We start from the raw sequence: 27,993 nt of genomic DNA on the forward strand, positions 1-27,993 counted from the left end.
CCCCTGCAGTAACTCTGAGGCCCCCCCCCCAAGGGGTTGCGGACCCCCTGTTGAAAATCTCTGCTCTAATGGACCCACATTTGCAGGTCAGGTCCTTCAAAGGAGGCAGAGCCTGAATTAGGACATAGCTCAGATTTGTTGTGTGATGCTCTGCCGATGCCCATCATGTGACAACAGGTGGAAAAGTCAGGTTTTCTGGGTTAGCCAGTGGTGAATTACAAAGAAAACAAAAAGAAAGGCATACAAAGATGAAGAGAGCATACTGCAACTCCCCTGAACTGCAAAGTACTTTAGCACTTCAGTAGTTTCTATACTCAAGCATCCATACAGAAGATTTCTCATCAAAATAGCCTTATTAGATGTGTAAAAAGGCTTTCAAGCCGGAGACAGGAGTTTGTTAAGAAGATAAGTGGAAACGCAATACTTTCACCCTTGAAACGGGTGTTTGTGTCCTGGGAGAACTACTTTACCCAAACACAATATTTTCTAATACTGTATTGACAGTCATTTGGGGGGCTTAACTTTTGCGGTCGGCGGTTGCCATCATGTTGTAGGATAATTTTGAAGGGATCAGCCAATACTGTTTTTTCAAGGCCGATACCAATAGTGATTATTCGTAGTTAATGAAACCGATAACCCATATTTGGAACCGATATGCATTTACAGTAAAAATGAAAATCTGTAAGTCTACATTAAGATTTCGGATTGTTACAAACTCCAACACAAAACTTATAACCCCAACCCTAATGCTTTAAAGGTCCAGTGTGTAACGTGTTTAGTCTCGAAAACAAGATGGTAGGGGTTATCCTAATAAAAGAATTTCAATGATCAAAATCTGTGTTGCCCTTCACAAACTTGTCCTTTTTCATCAATATTTACCACCACCATCAATTCCAAGTATTCCTTTTGGCTTGACATTTTACATTTGCATTCGCATGAACTGGTATAGACGCTCCATAGTCATGCGCCATCTTGAAATACGTTAGCCGGTAAGGGACATACAGGACATACTGCTCCGCCTTTCATGTTTTCGCTGTCACATGATAAACTCACAGGTGCTGCTAATGCTGCTAATGGGTATCGTAGCTTCCCGGCCCCGGCAAGTTTGAAGAAGGAAACATGGAGGACCACACGTATTCAAAATCCAAATTTCAGGAACAGGAGTCTTCTTCTTCGCCCAGAAAAAGAAAAAGGATATTGAAAAGAGCAAGAGACCGGCTTTTTGAAGTGTGAAGGCTACCGTAGCTGTAATACGTACTTTGAACTGCGTGGTGTGAGAGAGTTGATTGCGATATATGATCTCAACGCTAGATGGGAGAAATTCCTACACATTGGACCTTTAAGCAATTATTTATTCAATCAGAAACTTTCATACATAATATCCAGTAAAAGAGAGTCAGATAGTGTTGTGGCTGGGACATTAAGTCAGACTCAGTGCTGAGTGAAGCCGAAGCAGAGGGACAGACACAGAGCTGTAGCCGAGCCAAAAGTAGCAAACCTTTTAATTCATTAACTTTATTGGTTATCAGGCAAATAAAACGCAAATACAGATAATCTGCAAATTGCCAAAAAACGGACCGATAATTGGCCAGGGCCATTAATCGGTCTATCCCTATCATTTTGTAGGCTATCCTATGAATTGTTCTGCATACATTTTTGTATGCTATCATGCAAGCCTGTTCATGAGAATGCGTTGCCTTGAAACAACAGTCTCTGTTTTAGGGCAGTGCACCTGTTGCCTGGGTGGATGCCCTGCCCTTAAGGCTGCACTCAGGGCACAACACTCTACTGTCCGCAGTAAACACCATAGATGGCACGAAGGGTATGGCGTATGGCACTACACCTCTTCTTTTACAGGAATGATTTTGGCACTGCAGATCACAGCCATGATGAGTAATTCCATGTGATCCCATTTAATATTTGTTTTAATCCAACTTTGACATCATTTGGCAATTTTTGTCAGTGTACTTTACTCAACTATCATAAAAATCAAGAAGTCAACACGTAGGAAATGATGCGAAGACAGACGGAATATGAAACATGGAAAAGAATCAAAAAAAGAGTCAACAAGGAAGCGAGCGATGGGGGCATCATTCTTCCTTCCTGCTCTCTGGCTGAGCATTCCTGACCATTAGCCAGTCTTTCTCAACATGTTTTACAGCCTCTTTTGAAGTCCTTTTGTTTGTCCTTTTTGCTGTGCGACTCTCCAGAGAAAACATTACGGCGAAAGATAAAAGAAGGAGGTTGGAAAGAAAATTAACACAGATGGTGACTCTAGTTATTGTCTCCCTCTACCTCTTCGTATTTTATTTCTCTCCCTTTTCTTTCTGTCTTTTGTGTTGGATGATAGTTGAAGTAGGTCAGCGGGAGTGACAGCCGTTGCTTTGGGCCTGCTTTTAGAGTGGATCAATGCTCAGGCTCTTACACAACTCACCCAAAATGCCTTCCTCGCAAACAGCACTGGACTTGCCACTCTGATTAAAGTGTGTGTGTGTGTGTGTGTGTGTGTGTGTGTGTGTGTGTGTGTGTGTGTAAGAGAAAGAGAGAGAGAGAGAAAGACAAAGAGAAGAAAACTGTCTCAGATGTTACCAACCTAAGATGGCTTATGCCAAGCTGGTCTTACATCACATTCACCCTAAATATGAGCTGCCAAATAGGAAGTACTGTTGAGAGCAGCCTCCTAGTTGCAATTCCAAGTTGGACATTTGGGAATTTCTTATAATTTCCCATCTGGCATTGTGTGCAAATGTGCCAAGATTTCCAGAAAGCAGCTCTGACGCAGCCATATGGGTTTCTTTTTCTCCTTGAGGTCTTTCAGAAGATTTAGCACTGTTCGGCTGTAAAATGCCTCGTCGGGTGGCACTGATTTGTTGATTTGCATGTTTACATACATACATGTACGCATCTAGATTAAACATGGGCTGAATTGCTGGAAAAACAAGTTTACGATACATCTAAAATACACTTAACTGTTGCTTCAGGAGGATCATAATTATTATATTTCAGTCTTTATTTTATTACACATTGATTATTTCACTGCAATGCTGAGAAACACTGGGTATCATTAACCTAATGCACACAAATCCACCAATCACCTCTCCACTTTTGTCATTTATTTAGAAAAATGTGAACATTAAAAGGTGGCTCTTTGACCATGAGCCATTAGTATTATAAAGATCACAGTATTCAAATGCTGACATATGGCCAGCAAGGCTCTAGCTTGCATATTCTGTAATATAAAAGGGAGAAGAAAAAAAATTTTTTAAAAAAAAAAATATATATATATATTCTTTTCTCCCTGTAATATACTGAAATTAAAGTGAACTTAAATCAACCATGAGACCCAGCCGTGCAGTTTAAGCTTTTCACATTCATGTCCTTAGCCCATGTTCATACTCAGTAAAACACTCTGGACTGGTCCACATCCAGGACTCATTCCTTTACAACTGCAGCCTGTTTCTATGGGGATGAACACAGCATATTGACAGATGCAGATGTGAAGGAACATTTTTTTTTTTATTATTCTTAGTGAGGCTCATACAGGGCTTACCCAAATTCTTGGAAGATTTGAAGCAATATTACATATGTACTACTTCCACTTGGTGCTGCAGTGATTCTGATCCCTCCTGCCCTCCACCCTGATTCATAAATCTTTCAAATATGTCTGCCTCAAGGCGCAGGGACATAAACATTTATGTACGGCTGTTGGATATTTTGTTTATATATAAAAAAAAATGCAAAAACTGGTGCTGTTTTCTGACTTGAGAAGAAGTCTCATTTATTGTCTTTAAAAGTTTAGTCTGTTTCTCGGACAGATTATATTGTTCTACGATTACAAGATGCCGATATTGTCCAAGGTATCTTGCTCTGCTAATTTCTGCTGTGACCGAGGCTTGATGCTCTGATGGTATAGTGATTTCAACTCAGATTGGAGGCTGATGAGAAGGTTGGAGTTTCAACATGGCCTGGAGTGAGGCCGTGCTGTGCTGTATATGCCAGTACTGTCTGCATTTGATTCAGATGTGGAGGAAGAGCTGAAAGCTCTCAGTCTACTGCAGTCTACTGTGTGAGGAGAAACACAGATTGGAGGCAAGCCATGAATAGTAATCATTCAGAGAGACACACACACACACACACACACACACACACACACACACACACTGATTGAAAAACATGTTTTATGGAACAATGCTAAAAATCACACAGGCTCCTTCAGAATAACTTCAGCATTTATTTAAAAGGGTTTCCCTTATGGGGACTTCAATTTTTCCGACTTTCAAACACACTCACATACACATACATTTAGAGGCCCTGATGATTTCACACTTTGAGGAGTTTAGAACACTTTAGTTTAGCAGACTTTTTAAGACATTGCACTGGCATTACTTGCAGTCCCTTACAGTCCAGTACAGTACAGTCTTCATCCAACCTTAAAGCTCCAATAATTACTATATTTAGGAAAATAATGGATCAAATGACTGTCAGGTGAAAGGTGTTGCAGCTCCACAGCAGCTCTCATTAGTATAAAACAGCCTTAACTCTTACCCTAACCTTGTGTTAGTGACTACTGATGTAATGGCCTAGAGGATATGAATATTGTCAGAGTTGTTGTTTAGGTAGTAGTATTTTCTTTAGTTTTCTAATAACAACACCCCCCCCCCACACACACACACACACACACACACACACACACACACACACACACACAAACACACACACACACACACACACACACACACACACACACACACACTTTAATCATACAACAAATCCCTGCCTGTTTCCAAAGCCTCACAAAGGCATGATGGGAAATGGAACCTTCTACCTGAACAAGGGAAAATGGGCTAAACCAAAAGATAAATCAGCAGTTCACAACAAAGCTACACCTTAAAAAAGCCCTGCAAACCTAACACAAAGCAGTAGGCTAAAGAGCTGTGCGTGGATCTGTGTTTATTCTTGCAGGCGTACAGTATTACCTCTGTCTTTAGTTTTTTGTCCAGCCTAAACCCTGAGGGCTTACTACGGCTTGGTAAACAGTGGAACCAGACTCTGGCTTTTCCTTATTAATCCTTTGCTTTGACGCTCAGATTTGACTTTCATCATCTCAGAAAGTCACCCCTAAAGCTGGTCACCAAAGCTGGCAGGCTGATGTTTTATGGGCGTTTTACATTTGTTTTGCAGCAGCTTGGGGGGAGGGGGTGGGATTTGTTTTTGCTGCAATCACATTCTGCTTGTGATAAAAAAAAAAAAAAAAAACACTGGCTGACTTTCTTATCTGCTGTTATTTTTCCTTTGCAAAAGTTGGGGCATGAGAATGGGGAGGTTTACCAATCACACTTTGTACCAAAGTTAGATATCCCAACACCTGCTGTCCACATTGCCATAACATTTAGTATGTATAGTTATAGTCCTCAGAGGATTCCAATCAGTGTTTGAATTAGGGGAGACATGATTTTGATTTTACATTGAAAATCAAAAATGAGCTTTGGATTTCAACTCAAAATCAAAAGCAGAAACGGAGATTCCACCGCAGTATTTTTTCTCTCCGCCTACTTGCAGACATCTGAATAAAAAACAACAGACATATGGTAGCTTACGGGCAGGTAGCATGCAGCTAAAGAGACAGGGGTAACGTTATCTAAACGGTAGCCTGCAGCTGCTCTTTTCTAGACACAATGGCTACTAACTGTTAAATCCTCCTACTTCCCTGAAATCACCAGTTTGGCAACATTTTGCCTTTTCCATGAGTAAGTTATGGAAACAAACAACAAAGGCAAAGCACGTGGGTGCCGACGGGACTTCATGTTGCATTCATGTGCATCCCGTTAAACTAATGGTGCATTAAATTGCATTAATTATGAGAAACTCAAACTGTTGTAAAGAACCCTTCTGCCATCTAGTGGCTTCTATTGTGGCATTGCCACCACCGCTGAAAAGAAAATGTTTAAATTGAAAATGTAATCAAATCGTGAACTTAAAATCGAAAGACAAATCAGATTGTGGATTTGAAGAATCGTGACACCCCTAGTAGGCTTCCACTACAAGAGAAGTGATTAATGGATTAAAAGTGTAATTTCAATCTGAATTCATAAACGCTGTCTTTTTAATCCAACTTTTTGTTCTCCACAAGAATGGAGTTTGGAGGAGAGTCACTTTGTCAGTCTAACTCACAATAATCAGTCAAATCAGTTAAGGACAATCCCTCAAAATTCATTCACCCCTTATTTTGCTGTGGTTTAGTTTCTGTTTTTCAATTTTTTTATTTCAGAGCATCTGATTGTCGTACAAAGACAGTCACAGAAAGAATTTGCTGTGCTCAGACATCCCCTCACTGAGATATTTACCTTTTATAAACTAAATCTGCCTCTCAACACCCCCTCCTCTTTCCAACACTCCCTTGCACACAAGCTGTTTGTCTGCGTGCATTGCTTCCAAACACATTGTACAGAGTATCCATCTGCCAACACAGACAGAAAGATGACACTTCAGTCACACAGTGCAAATCCATGTCTGGTCGCACGTCTTGCAACCCAGCACGCATCTGACAAATGGCAACATGCAGGAAGAGGCCAACTTCAACATTAACCCAAAGCAGTACAAAATGTTCACAGCTTGATAACATGGCAGCTGAATTCATATTCCAACAAGTTCGGGAACCGTTTCACCAATCACAGCAACTACAGTATACAAATTTCTTCTACTTGCATTGACGTCCAGCCTTTCAAGACTTTCTAGTTTCCCAAACCAAGTATTCAGCCAAATCCAGTCGGGTGTAATTGAATGTAAGATTGCTTTGGCTCATACATCTTTGCTAGATTTGGCCAGGTTTCGGGGGTTGGGCCAGTTGTGTCAGATAATCAGCCCTTTTAGCAGCACTTGAAGTAGCTTTGGGCCACAGTTGGCCACCAGAATCCGACCAATGTACTTTGAATATTTCTGACTCACCATCCATCACGTGTCTGGCATGAGTTTGGCAAGTAGATTTACTGGATCTAGAATGCTGATGAGCCAAGCTTTTTGGGGCTGGCTCTTGGCTCTTTCAGATGCAGTCTCCGCAAATAATGTAATAATGTGACATTACTTGCGACAACAATTCTTTATTTCAATGTGTTTATCAAAACACTGACTATTTCAAGGACTTGGCCAACTTCAACCCTATCTATAGTGCCGTTTGGAGTGTGACTATGGTTGCTTTATGCAAAAAAAATACAGCCTGAAAGAAAGACTGGCAGTACATGAATATGCATTCGGAACTCCAAAACCGCAATTATTCCCTGGGACAGCACTTCAGAGATACAGGCCACGAGGACCCACACTCACTGAAAGTTCATGTTTTTGAAGTAACAGGTGGAGGGAGGATTGGCACTCGACAGATTCAAACATCTCCTCTGGTAGGAGACCTTTTGGATCGAAAACCCTCAGGGCCCTGAGGTCTGGATCAGGAAGGTGACTTTTCATCTATCTGGTGGTTTAATTGTCTGGTTTAAAGCCTGGAAATCTGACTTGTTTTGAAAGCTTCTTATTCAAATTGTCTGAATGATCTGAATATGCAAATATCCATCTTATTAGATTGTTACATTTTAGTATTTTATTGTGTTTCATGGCCAGTTCAATATGACTGCCTCTTTGTGACTGCATCTTTGGGCCACAATTGGCCACCAGAATCAGACCAGTGTACTTTGAATATTTCTGACTCACCATTCATCATGCATCTGGCATGAGTTTGGCAACTAGATTTACTGGATCTAGAATGCTGATGGGCCAAGCTTTTTGGGCATTGGCTCTTTCAGATGCAGTCTCTGCAAATAATGTGGCATTACTTGTGACAACAATTCTTTATTTCAATGTGTTTATCAAAACACTGACTATTTCAAGGACTTGGCCAACTCAAACAATACCTGTAGTGCTGTTTGGAGTATGTCTATGGTTGCTTTATGCAAAAAAACACTGACTGCATCTTTGTTATATCCATATGTCACTTCATTATGCTTGTACTGAACTCCCTGCAGTGACAGACTATATTCCTGTTATGTTTCTGGATTCTGGTCATGGCAGAGGCCATGGCTTTGGACATCCTGATAAACCTGGTTTTAACCTCTCTTTAAGTTTGTTTTATCTTCTTTTACGAGCGGATACACATTATGTCACATGTTGGACTTGACAGATGCACTTCTTTTAAAGGAATAGCAGAAAATGTAGTTTAGCTTAGCAGGGGTGAACCCAACTAATTGAATATTCAATGCTTTGTTGGAAAGAGCCTGATTCGACTGCGAGTCTCACAGTCAAATCCTCGCAGCACCGTAAAGTCCAGCTCAGACTAAAGGTTCTGGACGAGATGAGTGGAAACTTGCAGCTACTTGCAACGCCCGGTCTGCAACGTTCTGAAAGCTGCCAGTTTACACCAATAAGACGAGATGAGACGGTGTATCATCTTCATAGCAACAAGTCTTTTACTTATGTTCTAACTTCCGACTTTCATGCTTTTTTGTAGCTGGATATATCATTTGTTGCATCTTAATATGAATGTGGATAACGTTACGTGATAGTGAGATGCTTGCTACAGCTGCATTTCTAGTGATGAATCGTCGAAAACAACATTATATTTCTCTGATTCATTGCTTTTTTATGACGACGCTCGCTCTCTTTAGTCACTCTCTTGCTCGCTTGACCACATACTGTCGAGAATCTTTGAAGCTTTAAAAAAATCTTTTTAAAGTGGGTAAATAAATCCAACCGCCCCATGACAGATTTAAGTTTCACTTTCCATGATCCGTGACCATGATCAGTCAACGATAGGCAAGACTTGACAATTCTGATTCGACTTAGTCGGGGACACCCCTATAACTTAGCATAAAAACTCAAATCTGGAAAAAATATACCTGCCAGCATGCTCACTGCATACCATGTTGTATCTAATTTGTTTAATTCATAAACAAACAGAAATGGAAAAAAACAATGATGTTCCCACAGTATAAATGTGTCCCAGTGATATTCTGCAATGTATTTAGTATTTATTCATATCCTTCACTTGGATATATTATTGAATATGCTTTTCATATATTGGGATTATTGGTCATGTGTTCTGAATATTCTCCTTTGAATTCCATGTTTTTGATGTCTTAAAAAAGGTCTTTGCTTTGCTGCAGCAGTGACCCACTTTCCTCATGGGGCTCATTAAAATTTTATTTTCTCTTTTGTATATCAATTAGATGTCTGCGTTGCATTCTCACAATGTGTATATTGGGGAGTGAGTAAAAGTGGTTCTTGCTGCTGTATGATGGATGCAAAAAACCACCAACTCCAAATGGCCACAGGATGGGAGTTGTGCCTGGCGCTAACTCCTCTCGTGTTCCACTCTTCTCTCTCCATTTCTGTCTCTACCATGTCTGTGCTCTCCGCCGGCACCAGTTGGAGGCTTTCTACTCCATCTTCACCACAGAGCAGCAGGACCATGTGAAGTCAGTGGAGTATCTGCGCAGCAACTTCAGGCCCATCCAGAGCTTGGACAACCGCCACGTCTTCAAGTCAGCAGTCAAAGACGCCTGGCTGCCGGATCTAACTGACAGCGGCAGCGGGCCGTACGGCACCGAGGCTTCCAAAGGTACAGTAGTGGTGCTAAGACTTTCAGATGTACACTTCGACTTTTTAGGTGTCCATACAGATCCTCTTTGACCCGGCACTTAAATCAATATAGGGCAATTTCTACAGTAACTCAAGTTTTTAAAGTTTTCACTCAATTCAGTTGTAATGCAGACTATACACCAAGGTAACCCGTTCTCACTCCCGGGCCGAGCAGCAACTCGACAGCGGCGATGTAAGATGACGTGGTATTAAGAGAGGTAACGGTAGAGTGTAGTATAAAGGACGGAAAATCTGAATAAGGAGGTTGGTTGGGGTGGTGGATGGGTCAAACTACATAGGATTTAGGGGTTCTTGTCCCGTGTGTCACTGAAACGTACATTTTGTAACCCCACCCACCATCTTTTCCTAAACCTAAACCTACCGTTCTTGTGCCACATGTCAGTTAAACGTACATCCTGACCCAGAGCATCTAAATATGACGCTAAAGGAGACTTTTTGCGTCAGTAACAAATGGCAAAGGCTTCTGACCAAGCGTCTCTTTTTGACGCGATGGGAGTGAGAATGTGTTGATCAAGACTACAAGCCAACATAGATTGAGAAAATACTCAGCCTGGTCACTGTAAAAGTCTTAAAAAAGAGAAATATTGCTGCCTCGAGTCATTTAAAATCATTATTTTCTATGAATCATTAAATTAGGTCATGATAGTAATGAACAACATGATGATGAACATGTTTAAGTGCTGAATTGAAAGGAATATGAGATAGATTAATTTGAGATGTAGATTTATTTGATTTATTTTGAGTTCTAAAATAAGAAACACATACACATTAAGGTTTTTATTTTTTACAAAAGAATTCCATATGCTGCACTGCATATTACATAGAATGTATTACTGGTTTTACGACTGCACACTGTTCGTTTTATTCCTATTATATTTCAGCGTGATCATATGTTTAACTTCATCCACTAAGACACTCTCATAGTGCATATAGTGCTACCTCTTTTTCATCCTACTGATCTATTAAACTCCCCCCTCTTCTCTTTCTAAACTGCTTCAACATTCTCACATTACTCCTGGATGGTGACATTTCTTAATGTTAATAAATGAGGGATATTCAGTGTTGCTCATATGCCCAGAGGAAGCTGATTGCCTTGTGTGTGTGTGTGTGTGTGTGTGTGTGTGTGTGGTCTGGGCGAGCTGGGTAACTCCCCTACCATAAGGCAGTGGGAGGCCCACCAGCCGTCCTCCCACTCCTGCCTCATTACCACTCAAACAACACCACACATTGTACAGTGTGTGTGTGTGTGTGTGTGTGTGTGTGTGTGTGTGTGTGTGTGCATGTGTGTGAGTGTTTCTCTGTGTATTTGTAAGTGTTTGCACGTGGCCCAGCATCTGTGCCGTGTCAACTGTCCTAGCAGGATTCCTCCCCTCCTTTCCCTCATACACACTTCCATATGGCCGACTAGGCCACACACACACACACACACACACACACACACACACACACACACACACACACACACACACACACACACACACACACACACACACACATGTACTGTATGTGTGTGTCCTGTCACACTGTGCTTGCAGTATGTCCTTGAGCACTGAAGTGGGACATGTTTGCTGTAAGCAGATCTATAAGGCTTGCAGAGGAAATGCAGAAGAGGCAGATGAGGGGGAGGAGGAGGAGGAGGAGGAGGAAGGACGGCTGGGGAAAAAACAAAGAGAAGATTTACAATTGAGCTATAAAACCATAGCCACAGCTGAGTGGGCGAAGGGTCCAACTCGAAAGTGTGTGTGAGTGTTTCGTTGGTTTCTAAACCCACCACTCCCCCGAACCTGACAACATACAAACACACAACACACAGGTGCTGTTGTAAAGTGAAAACCTATACAGCAGCAGCTGAAGTGCATGAGTCATTTTCTTTCTAGTCCCCCCCTCCCTGTGATAGTTTATTCCATTTTCCTGAAACTCAGCCTGAACTCAGCCAGCAGAAGCGGGTAGTTTTATTTCTAACATTATTCTATCAACACAGACATTTACATCGATATTTTGGCGTTATAATTTATTTGCCTTGGGTGTACTGTGGAGTGGGTAAAACAGTTTTTAGTGGCAAGCTGGCAGATCACTGTTGACTTGCGCTACTGGAAGGAACTGGATGAAAAGTGTTGAAAACGGTCTCCGCTGATAAATAACACACTGGCTAACTTGAAAATGAGGCCCTATGTCCAAAATTCTGAACCACCCCTTTAATACAAACCATTTAGGCTATTTAACTATCCACCTGTATTGGAATTCTGATATTAAATTATGTGAAAAGGGCAGAATTGTAGGCCTGCGCCGAATTGTAGGCCATCCTACCTCCATCCAGTCTGTAGCCTAGTAAACTAACGTTACGTGACGCACGTTAACTTTAGCTATCAATAGTGGACATTTTAAAAAGACCTAAGGCACGCTGACTTCAATTTCAACAATAGAAACATGAACGGCCAAGTAATCAAAATGTTACATCTGAAAGACGCCACTGAAGTTTAAAGAAATTTCAAAGCGAGCCACATCTTCTTTGTCTGTTGTGTCTGAAAACAAGCGGCAAAGCTAACAAGCTTCTGCGCTTCGTTCAAATAAGCTCGGGAAAAAAAAACTGTAGAAACACTGCAAAAGATGCGGAGATGCATAGATATACATGGTAAAATGGTTATAAATGATTTACCCAAATAAAAAAAAATGTCACTCTATTTTTTAAACTGAAAGGGAACGCCGTTCCATTCCGACTTTTACTCCTGGAACAGCGTTCCCCCTCATTTAAAACACAAGGTTAGTATTTAGGAAAGTTGACATGTCATCCAAATGTCCTCAGTATGTTTTGTACTGTAAATGTTGTGTTAATGTGTGCAGCAATCATTGCTGACTGAAGTTTTCCTGGACCTAGCTCATTGTTAAAGGATAAATCATTTCTTTCTACAATCTGGGTCTTATTTTCATAGTGTGGGTCGTTAGTCCTATTGTTTGGATCAGGTTACTCGCTAACTGTTGATACCTGGGTACACAACACTGTTACACAGAGTTTGAAGCAATGTAGACTATCCTCCTTCCCTTTCTCACTGCCTTCCCATATTCTTCATTGGATGACTGCCATGCACAGTTCTTAATAACAGCAGTTCAAGTTGGACTTTTTGTGTCCTGCTTAAAGGCACCTCAGTGGGTGCTGAAGAATGAAGATAAATCAAAAGTGCTTTGAACAAAGGGTTTTGGATGCTCATGATCTCCATACTCCTTTAACTGTACACAATTAATAACAGTATGAAGCAGGATTTGGCACCAGCCCCTTTACTGCAGTACATATGGTGCATGACTAACAGCAGAGAGGCCTGTATGTGACTGAGTTCCCACCCAATCCATCCGACTGCAAAGCCCCGCAGACCGACTCACAATTAAGACCCGCTCATCGATCAACTGTGGTCAACATGCTGCAGGGCCAAAGATGTCCTTTCCTCCTCCAAATGGCCTCTCGGAGACTTATGAAAGAGAGGGAGAAAGAGAGGGGGAGAGAGAGAGACAGACAGAGACGTCCTATGTGGGTTGTACCTGTGTCCGACACCCCCTCTACGCATGTTCTGTTCTGTGTGATTGGGCTCTATAGTCCCCATCACTCACTGCCATCCAGACCTCTCCCCTGTGTGTGTGTGTGTGTGTGTGTGTGTGTGTGTGTGTGTGTGTGTGTGTGTGTGTGTGTGTGTGCGTCATGGCCCGTTTATCATTGATGAAAGCCATAAGAAGGTCTCTTCATCACCTTACTACGGTAGTAACAGCTTTATAGCACAGGTACGCTGATGAAGACACAAGCACTTTATCTCAGATTAGCACAGCAATGCTTTCTGGTAAATAACTGGTACTACCATTTTAAATAACCCACTTTTAAAAATTGTTGGAAATATACTTCTTTGATATCTTACCCTGATTGAAGATGTATGTAGATTTAAACTTTGGAGTTTCTGGCTTTAACAAGGTGTTATTCTCTTACAAATTTGTTCTTGAGATGAACATTATTTGTAAAAAAAAACATCTGGAAACACGCGTGATGTTTTGAATATGCAGACAATTTGCACCGTAAATTGTTGCATACAATTTCACCAGAATGCAACAATTGAATTGAAAAGTTAGATGCCCAAAGTTATTATTATTATGGGGGATGACCCCCCGCCGTTGTTATGTGTCTCCCCGCCCCCCCCAAAGTTGAAACAAAACATACACCCTTGGTGAAGAGCAGGCTGTCCAAGACTTCCACTGGCCTCTCCGGCTGACTTTTTGGAGCCATAAGCAGAATATGATCTCCTCAAACATCATCCCACCCCACCCCACCCCACTCGGCTGCCCCAGGCCGTAAATCAGGTCACCTGGATAAAACCTTATGATGGAACCGTAAAATATTGTAATTTGGTGTTTATTTATTTATTAATATCCTTTAAGTGACGGTGGAAAGCTTCATTTGTGGTACAAATAGTAATTGAACTGACTGACAAGTACTGTAACACAACAACAGGTACATAAGATGAAAGACCAGTTTAAAGGTGACACTCCCTTTGAAATCAAACTATAACCGAATCACAGAATTGTCACATTCAAATGGGAAAACCTTTGGAAACCCTTTTTCTTTTTACTGTAAATGTGTTTGGAATTATGAAAGTATATTATTCAAAAAAGCAGGACAAAATGCCCTGTTTTATTACCATTACTTGTTATGTTTTACTGTTTGGGCTACTCCTCTAACTTACTGCTTTATTTCACTTATTTTTAAATTTAAAGCTATAGTGCGTAGTTTCTGTCTCCCCCATGAGGAATTCCAAGTAATGACAACAACACTGTTCCATCCACATGATACAAGCCTTCGGTGATCGCGCACCACCCCCACCCCTCCTCCACGCAGTTGCTAACACGGAGGATTAAAAAACATGATAGACTCTTCAGAAGATGTAATTATCTCGTAAATTGTATGTCCTCTTTGTCTCCAAAGATGAACGCTGCTGTTGCCCATTCTCAGCGGTGACGTAAAACACATTACTCAAGCTTCTGCGCGCGAAAGTCGCTGGACGACACCAATTTCTAAACAGAAATATATTAATGAACGTCTGTGGCATTCAAGCCATTGCCACATGAGTTGATACAAAGCTAATTAAGACTATCAGCTCCACACAACTCTCTCTGTATTTCTCAGTATGGCTATGGTTACAAAATGGTGTCATCCGGTGACTTTCAGCGCAGAAACTCGAGTGAAGATTATTACCTCTTCTGAAGAGTCCATCTTGTTTTTGTCCTCCTTGACTACTAGCAACTGTGTGAAGGAGGGGTGGGGGTGGTGTGCGATCACGAAAGTCTTGTATCATATGGGTGTCATTACTTAGAATTCCTCCATAAGCTTTAAATTCACATTGTAAATGTAGCCCTATGCTGCTAGGACTGAAGTTATGGTGGTGTTAATGTTCTAACTTGTGACAATGCGCACACACACACACACATACAGGGCATGTCCGACTGGGCCTGTTGATATAATCTGTTAAATATGTTTTCCCTGCATAGAGGTCATTCACTGCTTGACTTCCAAATGGTGTATGTGCATGTGTGTGTTCTACTTTGTGAACGTGTGTGCCTTTGTGTGTGTGTGTGTGTGACTAATGGCTTTAGTAATGCTAAGCCACATGGGGCTTGACTGCAGGTTATGAATAGAAAAACTCCACTGCAGCTCTTTATGAGCAAGCTAATCAATTTGGTTCCACCAGGCACGTGAGCTCTATTCTCAATCAACCCGTGTTCATCATCGAATTACCTTCTGCATTTGCATAATATGATACAGTGTTTGGAATAATCATTATGTGCATTGCTTGATGGTAATACGCTACTCCCTCTTATGCAGCAGTGAGCAGTGTAATTAATGCTGCTTCGCATACAGTTACACTACCGATAAGCTGACCAAAGTGCGTGGACACTCAAACATTCCACCAATAAGTGATGTTAAACATGTTATTCCATCATCAGTCTGCTGCTAACAACAACCTCCACTCTTTCCAGTTTTCCACCATTTTAGAACACGCAGGGATTATAATATTTGCCCCTATTCAGCAACAGGAGCATTCATGAGGTCTAACACTGATGTTGGGTGATCATACAGTATTTAGCTCACAGTCAGCGTTCCAGTTCATCCCAAAAGTGTTGGATGGAGTTGAGGTCAGGGCTCTGTGCAGACCAGTCAAGTTCTTCCACACAACAAACTGGGAAAACTGTTTCTCTATGGACCTGACTTTGTGCACGGGGGCATTGTTACGTTGAAACGAGACTGTCTACCAGTAGTCTCGCATTGACCTTCCTCCACAGTCCTTCCTCCAAGTGCACTATCTAGTGGGCTCATAAAAAGAAGCTTAATTTGGCCATCACTAGTAAATGGTGAGTTTTTTTTTACTTTAAGGAACAAACGTAATTTTCTGCATTACTTGCGTAACCGCAAGTTAAGTAACTTAACGTCTGATTTAAACCCAAACCAGGATCTTTTTCTAAAATTAACCAAGTAGTTTTGGTGCTTAAACCTAACCAAACTGTGACAGTGAACGTCAATGACGTGTTTAAAACCGCGACCGTTAATTTCTGTTGTTTAGAGATGAGAACAGAAAATGCGTCTGTGGGTCGTATTTCCTGTTAACACTTAGGGGCGCTAATTTATGAAAGGCTCCTATGTATTAGAGGAATAAACAACATATATCGTTGAAAGGTTTGGAGGACTTGTTGGTGGAAACAGGAAAGGGCCTTCCCTAACCTGTTGCTATAAAGTTTCATGGGTTATTGGGTTGTTTATCAGATTTTTTTGTTGTTGCAACTAACAGCATTATTGCGATTGCAATCTCTTTTAAAAAATGTGTTTTTATCCTACAAATTTGATTTGCCAAATATTATTTGGAGGGAATTTAATTAATGACAGGATTTTGATTACTGCAGTGATTTTTAAAATGTAGGAAGTGTGATGTGTGATGTGTGAAGTGTGAGGAGCTACAGGGCCCAGGACGTCAGTCGGACAGCAGGATTCACATCCTTTGTCACGTATTCTCTAAACGACGTGTCGACTGTAACACTAATAGTTCCCTGCTGTGGAATTGAGGGGCTGAGTCCCAACCTTGAAAAACAGAGCTTCAGACCAGAAGTACAAGGGTCCACATACTTTGGCCATTTACTTAAAAACAAAACAGAAAACTGCTGTTTTTGATCTTATCTTCTGGATTTCATGTCAATGGTCGATTTGTCCAGAAACATTAATTAAACGACTAAATGAATGAATGAATGAATGAATGAAACCGTTATTGCCCCCGAGGGGAATTTGTTTTGCACTCAAGGGAGTCACATTGAACATTGAGCACAGACAATAGTAGGCTAAATAACAAAAACAATATAAACCACACCAAACATCCAACAACATTGAAGACGTAGAGGATACAGAAAACAGAACATAAACAACAACAACGCAGCAATGGTGGTGACATGCAAAAAATAGTCCAATAGCTAAGATGAATCAATAAATAATTAAATAAATAATCAATAGTGCACATTATAAAATGTCTATGTGCCAGTGTCTGATGTGTTCAGAAACTGAATGCTCCTCGGCACAAATGATGTAATTAAACGTCTGAGGCCACGTTTACCTTAATATTAGACGTACTGCTATGTATCATCTTGTATGTTTTAAATTCTCATATGGTATTCAAATAATACTAGTGTGTGGCCACTATTAAAAAAAAGGCCAGTAGTAAAATAATGGGATGGGGGGACTTACCTGTACTCTAATAGTGTACATGATACATTCTCATATTTATCATAGTATATATTTCTACAGCACTAATTCCATCACTTAACACAGTCATGTTATGCTCACCACAATGCTTCTATAGGTCTCTTTTTTTAACACAAAAACTGTTCTTTCTCTATTTATTTCTAGTCGCTGTTGCTCTACCATCACTGAAATGAACAGAATACTTCCTGCAGATGTGTCACATTAAAAGCCCAACAGGGACAATGTCCTTTGAGTTGCTAAAAGGCTTTTAATGGAAAACATCTGCACAGAAAGTGTCACGTTTCACTGACGGTAGCTTAACAGCAATTGCCAAATGGCAGAATGGAAAAAGAAAAGTTTGAAATATTGTACAGTATTTCTGTAAGAGAAGATACACTGAAGTGTGAGTATGACATAGTGTTATACTGATGAAATAAGTCTGTGGAAATGTATACTACGTATTGTTAAATCTGATAAACATACAGGAAGTTAGCATTGAAATTTGCATTTGACTTATAATATTTCCATTATTTACCAAGTGCATTTACACATGAATGTACCCTCTGCATTTACCCCAAGGTATAGGGGGAAATGAAAAAGCCCTTTGCCATTTAAACCTGTTTCAGACAAAGGCCTGGTCCCCATTCAGTATTTAAGAATTTACAGTTATAATTATAAAATATCAGAAATCAAATACTGCCATCCATAGTATGTCTGGGCAGGAAAGCTCACTGGTCAAACAGAGACATATAGTGCTCAGTAGCAGTCAGTGCAGGGCTGGCCCAGTTACAATGAATGGAGCGTTATTATGCAGTAGTGTGTATTGTTAAATTCATAATAAAACGTGTGTTTGTGTGTGGCTTCATTTCTGCCTCTGCCAGATAGTTAAAGACAGAGTCAGTTGGCTCCCTTTTGCCTGAAGGAGACTATATATGAACGTGTCTGTTACTGGTTACTGGACCCTTTAGACAAAATGTGTGTGTGTGTCTGTGTGTCTGGATGACTCAGAATGTCTCACGGCAATATTAATAACACATCATGAATACAACTCACGCTCACATAACACTCACTTTCTCTCTCTCTCTCCACCTCTCCCGCTTTCTCTCTCTCTCTCTCTCTCTCTCTCTCTCTCTCTTTCTCTCTCTCTCTTTCAGTCTCTCTCTCAGTATCTCTCTGTCTGAGTGTATTATTTAAGATAAGCTGAGCTGATGTATTATGTCATTAAATCTCTCTCTTTTTCTCCTCCTCCCTTTAATTCTCATTGCTTTCCTAATTCCTCCTTCACCCCAATCCTTCCTTCCTTTTTTCCTTTCCGGGACATCCTCTCATTTCCACTTTTCTCATCTCTCCTTTCTTTATCTGATTTTACTCACGTCTCACCTTCCTTCACTTTGTTGGTTTCTTTAATTCCTCCCTTTCATTATTTTTTTCCACCATCCTCCTTTCCTGTAAATGTCCCCCTCCATCCTTCCTTGCTGTCTTCTGTTCCTGCCTCCCAGCATGCAGCAGTGCTCCCATCAACATGAAGGTGCAGCATGTGAACGCTAGCGCTCTGGTTGTGCGCTGGGCGCGTCCCGAGGTCACCTACCACCCGCCCATCCTCCACTTCCTGGTGTCGTACAGCTGGACCACCCACGACGACAGCTACGAGGAGACGCACCTCACCGACGCCAAACACAAACTGGTGAGACTGGGAGGGACTAGAGTGTGGAGTGGGAGGGTCAGCCTGGGGCAAGTTCAATCACAAAACAATGTGCACCGTTTTGCTACAGTTTCCTGGTTGAACAACATTTTCCTCTGAACAGTGTGAAACGGTATGCAACAGCGTTGAGTTATGTTTTCTCTTATATGGTGTGTGTGTGTGTGTGTCTCTGGTTTATTGGCTGTGTCACACGTTGCTACATTTTGTCAGGGCTGGAAGTGGCCATAGTCTCGCATAGCCAGACCTTTCTCCACAGCGTTGCAGAGGAGGGTCTGGTTAGTCCACACAGCATTCTGGGATGGAAGAAAAAATGTCCTCTGGTTTATTGGCATTTCTTTCAACCAATCAAAATTGTCTTGGGCGGCGCCAAGCACCGGACAGAGCCATGGTGCCGCTTCAAAATAGCCTCGAGAAGGAACTTGTTTTGGTGGAACGTGTGTACGTTCAAAAGTTGTTTTGGTTGTGCAACAGAAAACTCAGATTGGACAGATAGTCTAGCTAGCTGTCTGGATTTACCCTGCAGAGATCTGAGGAGCAGTTAACCATAGTCCTCAGAAATCCACCGGAGTTTAGAACGCCAACACAAAGAAAGAGGAAGGTGACGGAGCAATCCTAGAAGCGGAACATCGTGGATATAGACTAAGATCAACTAGAATTTGCATTAGAAATGTGGAGTAGAAATGTAAAAGATTTGAGTAAATTCTGTTTGAAAAATAGTGGCATTAAATACTGTATTTTGTATGAAGTATTTAAAGAATACAGTATGAATAATGTTGTTTTGTCTGTTTAATATTATAGTGATCTATAAGTTACTTGACAGATAAATCTACTGTCTCAGACACCTCCCTGAAGGCAAGATGGGCGAAAATGTTTGGTGTATAAAGCGTGGAGAAGACCTGTACGACAGAGTACGTGACAAAGGATGTGAACCCTACGGTCCGTCAATGGACCTCTTTCACGGCAGACATGTTGACTTGTCATAGAAGGAAAAGCACAGGTGTATTCAAAACCATTAATGATGGCTGCATTCCACTTAGGAGAGGCCCTGGTATTGTGCATGATGACTCACTGAGATAGCTTACTGGGACACTTGATGGAATTGAGCCATTGTTAAGGTTATCACTTTCAGCTGTGCTTTTCTATGACAAGTCAAAATGTCTGCTGTGAAAAAAATCCATAGTCCTGGGCCGTGTGGCTCCTCACGCTTCACACATCACACTTCCGAAATTGTAAAAATCATTGCCAGTAATCAATCAATTAAATTCCCTCCAAATTATATGTAGCAAATCAAATTTGTAAGATAAAAACATATTTTTAAAAGAGATTGCAATCACAATAATACTGTTAGTTGCCAATGGAATCCAATAAGTCTACACTTGCATACATTAACACTGACATTTGTAAAATATAAAAATTAAAAAATATAAAAAATATGTGATATATGTGGAGACATCAACATGCACATTGGCAGAAGTTTTTTCTAATGTAAAAACAAATAAAATAAACAACTATGCATTAACGTAGAATCACATGCACACTCATGACATTTCCATACATCATAACATACAGGAAATCACCAGCATGGACCAGATTTGCTTAACATCAAATATGAGTGCATATATAATGAGTTCAGTGCTTTAAATTGTCTTTAAATGAGATTTTCACCCACCCACACACACACACACACACACACACACACACACACACACACACACACACACACACACACACACACACACACACACACTTGCAGCCTTTCTCTGATGTGCTTTCTCAGCCTGGTTTGTGCGACAAAAAACTAAAAGCAAAAACCTCTGTTCAGACTTTTATGACTCTGAGCTGTTGATAGCCATGTTTACGCTGCTATATAATCCACAGAGATACAGAAGAACAATTAATCCTTTCAGTTCGTCTTCACACAGCTCAGACGTCATCATGTCCACAGCCCTGTGTGCCTCATCACACCACTGTGTTTGTGTGTGTGAAGTTAGTTTCAGTGGAGTTTATTTCAACTTCCAGCCCTGTCAGTCCATGGGCTTTCCAACACTGAAATCAAACAGCAGCCACTACTACGGCTGAATAATGAATACTGAAGCCAGTGCTGGTATGTTTCACACTGCAGTTCCTGCAGCAGCCACTGGACATTGGCTCCAAGAAATTGAAATTGAAATAAAAACCTGATTTTGTAATAAAAGCTAGTATTTAGATACAGGCTGGCCCCAAATAAAGGCCTCTGGCAAGAAGGACAATAACAAGATGACCTATCACCTGTCCTATAATGGAGTCATGTCATTCTCACCACTCTGTGCTCCAACCAGTCCTCCAAACCCTACGACGATATCTGCCGTTTGTTCCTACCCTGTGTTTTTTGCCCCCAACGGCGCCTTCCAGGCAGATTAGGCACTAGTTATGGTTAGGGATAGGGTTAAGGTTAAGGTTAGAGTTAGGTGCCTTGAAGGCAGCGGTCGCAGCGCTGCCTGGAAGGAGCAGTTGGGGGCAAAAAACACCATAGAGCGATCAACACACATACTGTATATGAAGACTAGAGATGTTCCGATACCATTTTTTGCTTCCCGATACCAATTCCGATACCTGAACTTAAGCCGATACGAGTACCGATCTGATACCATGTTATATATTTTATCATGTTTTAACAGCTGTATACTACTATCCCTGTATGGGTGTGACATGATTGCTATCTTTGTTGTATGGCTCGGGTTAAACCTTTCGTGAAACATGAACAAACACAAACAATGAATGCCATAGAAGTTTCTTTATTATCCAGTTTGACAGTCAGTCATATCGGAAAAAGAACAGAAATAAACCACTTTAAAGTAGATTTTCTTTGGGGCTAAATTACGTGGTATCAGGCCGGTGCATCGCCAATACCGATACCAGCATTTTAGGCAGTACCGGAGGCTTTTCAGATACTGATAACGGTATCGTAACACATATATATATATATATATATATATAAAATAAAGACCTGTCTCTAGTACAGCCTGTCTCAATTAATGGTCTGGCTCTGCATTCAGATGAGATAAAGAACAGTTAACTAGGGTAGGGGGGTCCGGGAGCGTGCCTCTCCCGGGACCGTTTTGGCCGTAATATCCCAAATTCGGTGGCCTCTGGCACATTCTAATGCCACTATTCCATCATATACACTGATCCTAATTATTGCATATTTAAATGAGTTTTCCTCCTTATATTTTTGTGGATATTTTTCTTATATATTATTTTATTATTGCCTATATCTATATGAGTCTATCCATCAAATGACGCAGCCTGAGAAACGTACATACTCGACTACCTACGGTGTATTCAAATACTCTCAGACGTGTTGTAAGTGTGGGGGACGAAGGGCACCGACAGGTTAAATGCGGGGGGCATGTCCCGCTACGCCCTTGGAAGAGCCCATTGTTTATGATTTTGTTTTAATGATGATGTATGAATATTTTTGGGCTGTAGGGAATTTTAGGGCTTAACAGTACAAACTGTTGTGCTTAATAATGCCTCCTAATCTGGGAGGGCTTCTATACAAAAGTCTTGAAAAACCCAAATGGGTCACATTAACGTCCAGATTCTAGCTCAGCCAACCATCAACTGCTCATCAGACAGTAATCAGATGATTTCCCTCAGCACCAACTACACACCCACCCACATAACAAAGTGCTCCATATTTCTAACTGTAGTTGCTTTTACTACTTCCTTTGCACCGTGTACACAGGCACCATCACGTCCTTGATAAACACTAAGATTATTACATTCATTCATCCTTTACCCTCTGAGGACAAAAGACGCACAAGCGTGTCCAAGCGATGTTTGACAACACTCCTACTCAAAAAGCCATATTACAAAATTTTATTTTAGTTCATATATTACGCTACTTTTGTAAACCAAAGACTTTTGTAGACTAATTTCAAGTGCCAAAACAATTGAGTGTAGGTATGTTTTCACAAGAGATTTCCTTTATTTTGTTTTTCATGCCCCTAATTTCCCGCCTTCCTTCTTCAACCCCTCCCTGATGATACATTGCCAGCTGAACACACACCACCGCGGCCTACAGCCATATGTTATTGGATTAAACTGATTAATGTACTATGATTTACCCTCATCACTTTGATACACTGCACTTATGAACATATTTTAATCATCCAGTGCGTTCCCATGTGCTAAGATGTCACTGTCCAGACTGATTTCTGATTAGACAGTGAAACTGTCTACTTTGAATAGAGCCCCAGACAAATTTATTGTAAATAATGATGGGAAGATTTTGGACTAACGGACAGCCAAATGCAGTTGCACTGGAAGGCTGCATGCTGTGTGTGTGTGTGTGTGTGTGTGTGTGTGTGTGTGTGTGTGTGTGTGTGTGTGTGTTATTTCAGAAATACAGAGGACCTTACATCATCAAAAATAGGACCGCGAGTGTCTTGTGAAATCTCATAACTTGGAACCAAACTGTTTTGACACGTACAAAATCAGCACTATTTGCATCATTAAAACGTGAGGTTTTTTTTTTCTGTTTAACAATGGCACATACACGCACCTCTGGCAAAATAAAACGTATTATGAGAAAAAATGTTGGCAGAGGTTTTAATAAAGTAGTTATTCATTTGTCTGGGGACAAAAGCGTTTGATCACAAACACGCACAAATGCCAACACACACACACACACACACACACACACACACACACACACACAAACACCAAGCAACATCCTTTATCAATTCCATTACAAATGGTCTCATCAGGAGCCAAAATGAGCCATCAGAGAAGGCTGTGGAGCAGACAGAAGGTTTCATTCCCTTACATTGTGGTCTGCCGATCGGCTAGCAGAATACTAATGCTGAGCTGGAGGGCATGCAAAAAAGCATGACCTTGGGCCAGTGGCTCTGTGGAGAAACAGGAATGGCTGTAGAAAAAGGGATCAGAGTGCCCCCTGGCTGTGGAAGCAGCGTCAGCCTTCAGTACTGTGATTCTGCCACGATGAGAGATGGAGGGAGAGAGGTGGGAAGTGTTTTATCCTCTCATCATTAACTCAAGAGACTATCCCTCCCTCTGAAATCTACTTCACTCTCCCTCGCCCTTCCTGCTCTTCCTCCCCTTGGCGTCTTCCCCCCGACGGCCCTTCTCACACACTATTTTTTCTACCCTCTTTCTGTCAGCCCTTTGATTCTGCTCTTATTCCTCATATTCTCCCTTGACGCCTCTATCTAGGTCACAACAGGGACTTACATGGCTTTAGGACCCCCAAATCCCGAAACATCCCCCTTGTCACAATCAATGTAATGAAACACTCTGGACTGGACTATTGTATGGGGGGGCGGGGGGATCGACAAACATGCAGACAGACAGGCAGACAGACAGGCAGACAGACAGACAGACAGACAGACAGGCAGGCAGGCAGGCATGTAGGCAGACAGACAGACAGGCAGCAGGCAGGCAGGCAGACAGATAGAGAAAGATACAGTACAATACACTACATAATGAAGCTTTTTTTCAAGTCAAGCATATGTTCTGTTAAAGGGGAACTATGCAGTTTCAGTTTAGCTTTTAGTTTGAGCTTGATTTACCTTAACAACAGCTGTAACAGCTTCGGAGTCATTAGAATGGTTATATGACTTTTTTTTCGGGTTGAATGGTGGTCGTCTCGCTTCCCTCTAGCGACTGTGAGCGGAAAAACCACCTTTGCAACTTTCGGGCCAGCACCCCGCTGGCCTCAGCGTCAGGAAGAATCGCATAACATCAGGTCTTGCAATGTAACGAATTGCTTCACTTCACTGCACACATACGCCCATTCAGTAACCGGCTAACAAGGTAGTGATGGAGTTTTTCATACTATCATCATGGCTGAGCCGGAAAAAGCAGAAAGCTAGGAAAGCATTGTCGGAGGAACAGAGAGAGAGGAAACGGCAGACGGACCGAGCGGGGAGTCAGACACAAGTAAACATAGGAGCTGCCAAATATCTATTCAGAAGCTGTAGGGGGAGCTCTATAGAGAAACCTGTGAGCAAAAAGCGAGAAAACAGCAAAGAAATGGCCAAAACTGCATAGCGCCCCTTTAATGCTCCAAGACAGAATGTTATCTTATCCCGTTACAACACATCCCTACAGTATAACTAAAGGACATTATAGGTTGATTTTAAAAGACTCCTTAAAATGACACATACGACGTCATTGTGTCACATACTAAGGTCCGTTAATTTTCAAAATTACATTTGACTTTTGGTTTCACATTTTTTAACGCCATATTTATCCCCCAAGATGGGATAGTATTGTGTATGTGCAGTGATAGATAGAATGTAGGTTAACACTAAATGAGTATTCTTGTGTTTATTGTTATATGTGTATCGTTAGTCTTTTGTAGAACCAAAGCTGTGGAGGGTTGGGGGTATGTAACGCTTGTGCTTAATATATTTGGTACCCCCTAAAATTGCATCTTGGGCCCAGCCTGGGCCATCTCTTTAAAATGGTCTAGAACTGCCACTGATATCTGGCCCCTGCATGTCGACATGTCCTTGAGCATGTTTAGCTGATGAGCAGGTGGCACCTTGTACGGTAGCCTTGGCCACCAGTGTGTGAATGTGTGTGTGAATGGTTAATGGTGCCTGTAGTGTGTAAAACGCTTTGAGTAGGCGTTAAGACTAGAAAAGCGCTTCATGAATGCAGTCCACTTAAATCCTTACAACTTTATTGGTAGTGTGCTAAAACAAGTGGTCCAGTAAAATGATATCCACACGATATCTACAGCAGATTGTTACAGAAAAAAGCACCGTGTACACAGGCACCATCACTTCTTCACTAAACACTAAGATTATACATTTATTTATCTTTAACCCTCTGAGGACAAAAGAGTCCTCCAAGCGTTGTTTGACAACACTCCTACTCAAAAAGCGTTATTACGAAATATATATGTATATTAGTCTGGATCAATGACATTTCCAGTTTTTCAATTTCAAGTTCATTTCCAATATAATCGCCGGATGTCCCTCTCCTTCCGCTCTCTTTGTGTTTCCGTTCCTTAACACTGTTCGCTTCGGGAAACAAAAATAAATTTCCAGCTTGCAAGCTACTCGCTAAAAATGGCAAGTTTTGAAGACAATTTGGATCGTGCAACAAGGCAGGCCTGCTTGGTTATTTCGGAGAATGATTGTAAATATTTACAAAGAATATGTTTACGACATTTCCTCTCTAACTGGGATGTTTTGGGGCCGATTGGTGGGATTGTTGTGGACGAAGTACACGCAGCAATACACTGGTAAGAGCTAATGAGGTTTAGCAATGTATCAAGCTAACTTAAATAGCTCACATTACTGTATTGCCTGAACAGTTAACTTAATTTAATATCGTATGTGGTGTTTTCTTTTGCCGGTTGCAAATGTTCCACCAAAACAAGTTCCTTCCCGAGACTATTTTGCAGAGCCACCGTTGCTGCGTCCCAAGACCATTGTGATTGGTTTTAAAAAATGCAAACAACCCAGAGCGTTTTTTCCTTTTAGCCATGCGTGAGTCATGCAATGTGAGACTAATTGTAAATAAAAAATGTAGTTGTATGAATGATGTATATACTCAGACACTTTGGGTACACATATTGGGTATAAATACAGTAACGGTGCAGATCAGTTCTGTAAAGAAGAGTAATCTGATCCCACACTCCTCAGACATTCAGTTTGTTTATCAGCTGCTGTTGATGCCACTGTACATTAAAGCCCTGAGTTGTTTGCATGAAACCTTTTCATTTACTCAATCTTTGCCACCCATCTGTGTGAGAGCAGGAGTCAGCTGGAAGCGTGGATTCTCCACCGTGTTAGTGTAAACAGCAACACCCCATCTGACAGAGAGCTGCCTTCTCATGAAAGCTATCAGTTGCACGTCAAATTTTATGTACGGTCCCATGGTGCATTTGTGGTGATGATATCGTGCCCTTTGAATGACGGAGATTAAAGGAGTTGTGTGGCAATGCACAGCTAAAAGAGGAAAACTTATAATTAACTCAGTTAAACTACCAAAGTCAAAACATGTGCATGTTTCTATTGAAGTTGTATCATTTTAACACCAGTATATCATTACCACATCAGTGTGAATAATGTAACCAAATGGCGCTGACGCTGAGAATATTGTCAGCCTTTTGCTGCATGCATATCCCAATGCCTGTAAAGTCTGCATGTAAAGATAAAAACAATATTACTGGTTGAGGAGACCATTCCATGCCTGACTGCAAGAAATGAGCATGAAACATATCATGTCAAACTCCTTTAGATTTCGTTTAGGATTGGAGCTGATGTTGGATCCTCTGTAGATCGTCCATTTGGCAGAAGGTGCAGTTTTAGCCTTTAGTATCTCTGAAGGACACACCTATTCGGGCCAAGTGCGTCGTAGGAGGCTGGGCAGCCTGATCTGGGACACATTTGAAAGGGAAATATGTAGTGCTGGGACGATATGCCTATGTCCCGGTTTTTAGCCCATTCATTTCAGATTAAATTTGTTGGGAGGAGGGATTGCGCTTTGCCAGTGTCTTGTATAACACTACCTCTGGAGGCACTCAAGTTAAGAATTCTTAAATTCTTTAAAGCTGTACTAATCTGTTATTTAGTTTTGTTTTTTTGTCCACTTGGGGGCAAAACTCCACAACAAGCTGAAAATCACATGTTTTTCCCTTGTAAAGTTGATTTGGTGAATATGTTAAGCAAACAATTATCTGTTTACTAGTGATGGCCAAATGAAGCTTCATGAAGCTTCATGAACCATTTTCTTTATTTTCTAAGCCCACTAGATGGCGCTCTCTGTTCAACAAAGGGTTGAAAGCGCATTAAATTCCCATTCCTTGAGACTTTTTCGTTAAACCAAGATTGCATTCTAGTAGGCTCAGAAAATAAATAAAACGGTTCACAAAGCT

The 27,993-nt window shown here is 41.2% G+C and overlaps 1 protein-coding gene across 1 annotated transcript in view; it reads left to right on the top strand.

Annotated features, from left to right (window-relative positions):
* The window catches only part of LOC144517283 (receptor-type tyrosine-protein phosphatase gamma-like), a 513,098-nt gene that overhangs the window by 418,347 nt on the left and 66,758 nt on the right, over window positions 1-27,993 (top strand). Inside the window, exons 8-9 of the mRNA XM_078249315.1 lie at window positions 9,409-9,601; window positions 18,895-19,079. Of these exons, the coding sequence (XP_078105441.1) occupies window positions 9,409-9,601; window positions 18,895-19,079 (378 nt within the window). The remainder of the gene's footprint in view (window positions 1-9,408; window positions 9,602-18,894; window positions 19,080-27,993) is intronic.

This window comes from Sander vitreus, chromosome 4 (assembly GCF_031162955.1).
Source record: "Sander vitreus isolate 19-12246 chromosome 4, sanVit1, whole genome shotgun sequence".
Classification (NCBI taxonomy): domain Eukaryota; kingdom Metazoa; phylum Chordata; class Actinopteri; order Perciformes; family Percidae; genus Sander; species Sander vitreus.